Source organism: Triticum urartu, unplaced genomic scaffold (assembly GCF_003073215.2).
Source record: "Triticum urartu cultivar G1812 unplaced genomic scaffold, Tu2.1 TuUngrouped_contig_4776, whole genome shotgun sequence".
Classification (NCBI taxonomy): domain Eukaryota; kingdom Viridiplantae; phylum Streptophyta; class Magnoliopsida; order Poales; family Poaceae; genus Triticum; species Triticum urartu.
The window spans coordinates 1,635-4,101 of NW_024115393.1; the positions used below are offsets into that span (position 1 = coordinate 1,635).

Below are 2,467 nucleotides of genomic sequence, written 5' to 3' on the forward strand. Positions count from 1 at the left end.
TCACTTCACTAGTTTTAGAAAACAAATTACACTCATTTACAGAAGATAGATTTCACCCATTTCAAAAAATATAATTCCACTCATTTCAAAATCAGTATTTCACTAGTTTGAAAAGACACATTTCACTGATTTGGAAAACTGATTCACTCTTTACAACAACAAAAATCTCTAATACTAATTTCACTTCGTATTTATGAAATATCTTAAAACGTATTTCACTCATCACAAAAATCAGTTTGAAACATTGAAATAGATAGTTTCACAGAGCAATGGATATATTTCATTTTTTTTCAAGTATCTTATTTCTCACATTTCACTTATTTCAGAAAACGCATTACACTCACTCAATTAAAATACTATATTCCACTTGTTTCAAAAAACTGATTACACTAATTATAAAAGATAGATTTCACTCATTTCACTAGTTTCAGAAAAACACATTACAGTCACTAGATTGAAAAAACAATTCCACTTGTTTCAAAGATAGATTTAACTTATTTTTAAAACTGATTGGAAATAATCAGCTTCACATTTTTTAAATAACTAGTTTCACATTTTTAAAATAACTAGTTTCACATATTTTGCACTGAAATATGTTTCATTTACATGAAAAACAAAAAAAATCCCATTTCAAAAAAATGGTTTCTCTTATTTCAGAAAGCTGATTTCACTTATTTCAGAAAACTGATTTCACTCATTTGCAACGTTGAAATTTAATCATGTTTAAATGCATTCAAGATTGATCTTGTTCTAAAGGTCTTGGTGCTAGGAGTTCAAATATAAAAAATATTTCTAAAATGGGATTGTAGTTCTAAAGATATGATTGAATGAAATTGCTAAAGAGAAAATAAAAGGCAGGATTTAATCTCGCATGCATATGCACCTTTACGTGAACTAGAAGAGAGAATGAATCAGGCATGCATAAAGTACTACTTTATCACTGACATGGACCTGCCATCTGATATGACACAATGTTGAATATGCCATGCTCCTTGGGAATACACTAATATACGTGAGGTGTGGGCCTGGAAATCGCACGAATCGCAAAGTGAATGAACGGCAGATGCTTAGCCGGTACATCCCGTCACCGGTAAAAAGGAGTTTGCGATGGTTTCACGAATTGTGATAGTTTTTTGTTAAATACTCAGATATATCCGTTTGAGCGTCAACTAATACCGGATGGAAGGAGTATATGACAGGCGAACGTGAGGAAACAGAGATAAGTCACACACTGAACAGAACGAGCTGTATGTATAAAAGTCCATAAACACTGGGAGTGCCCATGGTACAAACTCTTAACTCTCAGGTACACAGATACTGATCTCCTCCAGAGGAGTACCAGCAAGCCAGCAGGAGAGAGTTCTTATTCATATTCAGTATAAACTCGCATAACTAGTGCCCATACTACATAGGGATAGAGGCTGCGCGCTTCAACTCCACGTGGATGGATGAGCTGAGCACCAGCTTGACGGATCGTCGCTCATTACACACTGCAGGTCAATCATGCGTGCAAAGATTTGATTAATGTTAATACCAATAAATTTTACGTGGATGAATGTTCATATATATATGCTTGCATGTGAATTAATCACCTGTTGCAGTTGATGTCGAGACTGATGTGGTATGGGAGGTCGACACCGCACTTGGGGGCGAGGCTGCGGGCGTTGTCCTTGTTGAGATTGTGGATGCGACCAGCGATATCCTTGAGGCAGTAGCAAGCGGCTTGGCGATCGCTCTTGGATTGCGCCTGGTTATGGAGGGTCTGGACGCCGCCGCAGCACTGCCTAGACGGGCCGGGGCCGCCCTGAACGTAGCTCAGGCAGGGTCTCACCAAGCTGTCAACGTGGCCGCAGTCGATGGCCACGGCAGCGCGCGGGGCCGCCCCGGGCATCAGCAACAAATCCTTGAGGCAGTAGCAAGCGGCTTGGCGATCGCTCTTGGATTGCGCCTGGTTATGGAGGGTCTGGACGCCGCCGCAGCACTGCCTAGACGGGCCGGGGCCGCCCTGAACGTAGCTCAGGCGGGTGCGCACAAGGCGGTCAACGTGGCCGCAGTCGATGGCCACGGCAGCGCGCGGGACCGCCGCGAGCATCAGCACCAAGGCGACGGCCATGAGCATTACCTGAGCGCGGGCCATGATCACTTCTTGGTCTGTAGCTAACAGTGCACCGTATTAGCTAGTGATGATTGGGTGGAGAGATGAGCAACTCGTGGTGGTGTGGAGAATGTAGTGGAGAATGTAGGGGCTTAAATAGGGGTTCGAGAGAGAGAGATGCGTGGATGGTTTTTTCTTTTTCCCTTCCGAAGGATGGCCCAGGCATGAAGCTGGGCTTTGGAAGCATGCACTACCACTGAAATCATGATGGTGTGTTTAGAGCTGGATGCAATTGTCCCTTGGATCCTCAATTTGCAGAACTAGCTAGATACCCCGCGCAAGGGCAACATCTTTAATTTGTCAAATTATTTT

General features: G+C 42.5%; 1 protein-coding gene across 1 annotated transcript; it reads right to left on the reverse strand.

Moving 5' to 3' along the window:
• Positions 1 to 1,232: 1,232 nt before the first annotated feature.
• LOC125528292 (non-specific lipid-transfer protein-like) lies at positions 1,233 to 1,895 on the reverse strand. Its single transcript, XM_048692786.1, has 2 exons — positions 1,593 to 1,895; positions 1,233 to 1,490 (listed from the first exon to the last, which is right to left on the reverse strand). The coding sequence occupies exons 1-2, from the start codon at positions 1,889 to 1,891 to the stop codon at positions 1,484 to 1,486; spliced, it is 306 nt and encodes a 101-aa protein (XP_048548743.1). The 5' UTR covers positions 1,892 to 1,895; the 3' UTR covers positions 1,233 to 1,483.
• Positions 1,896 to 2,467: the final 572 nt, after the last annotated feature.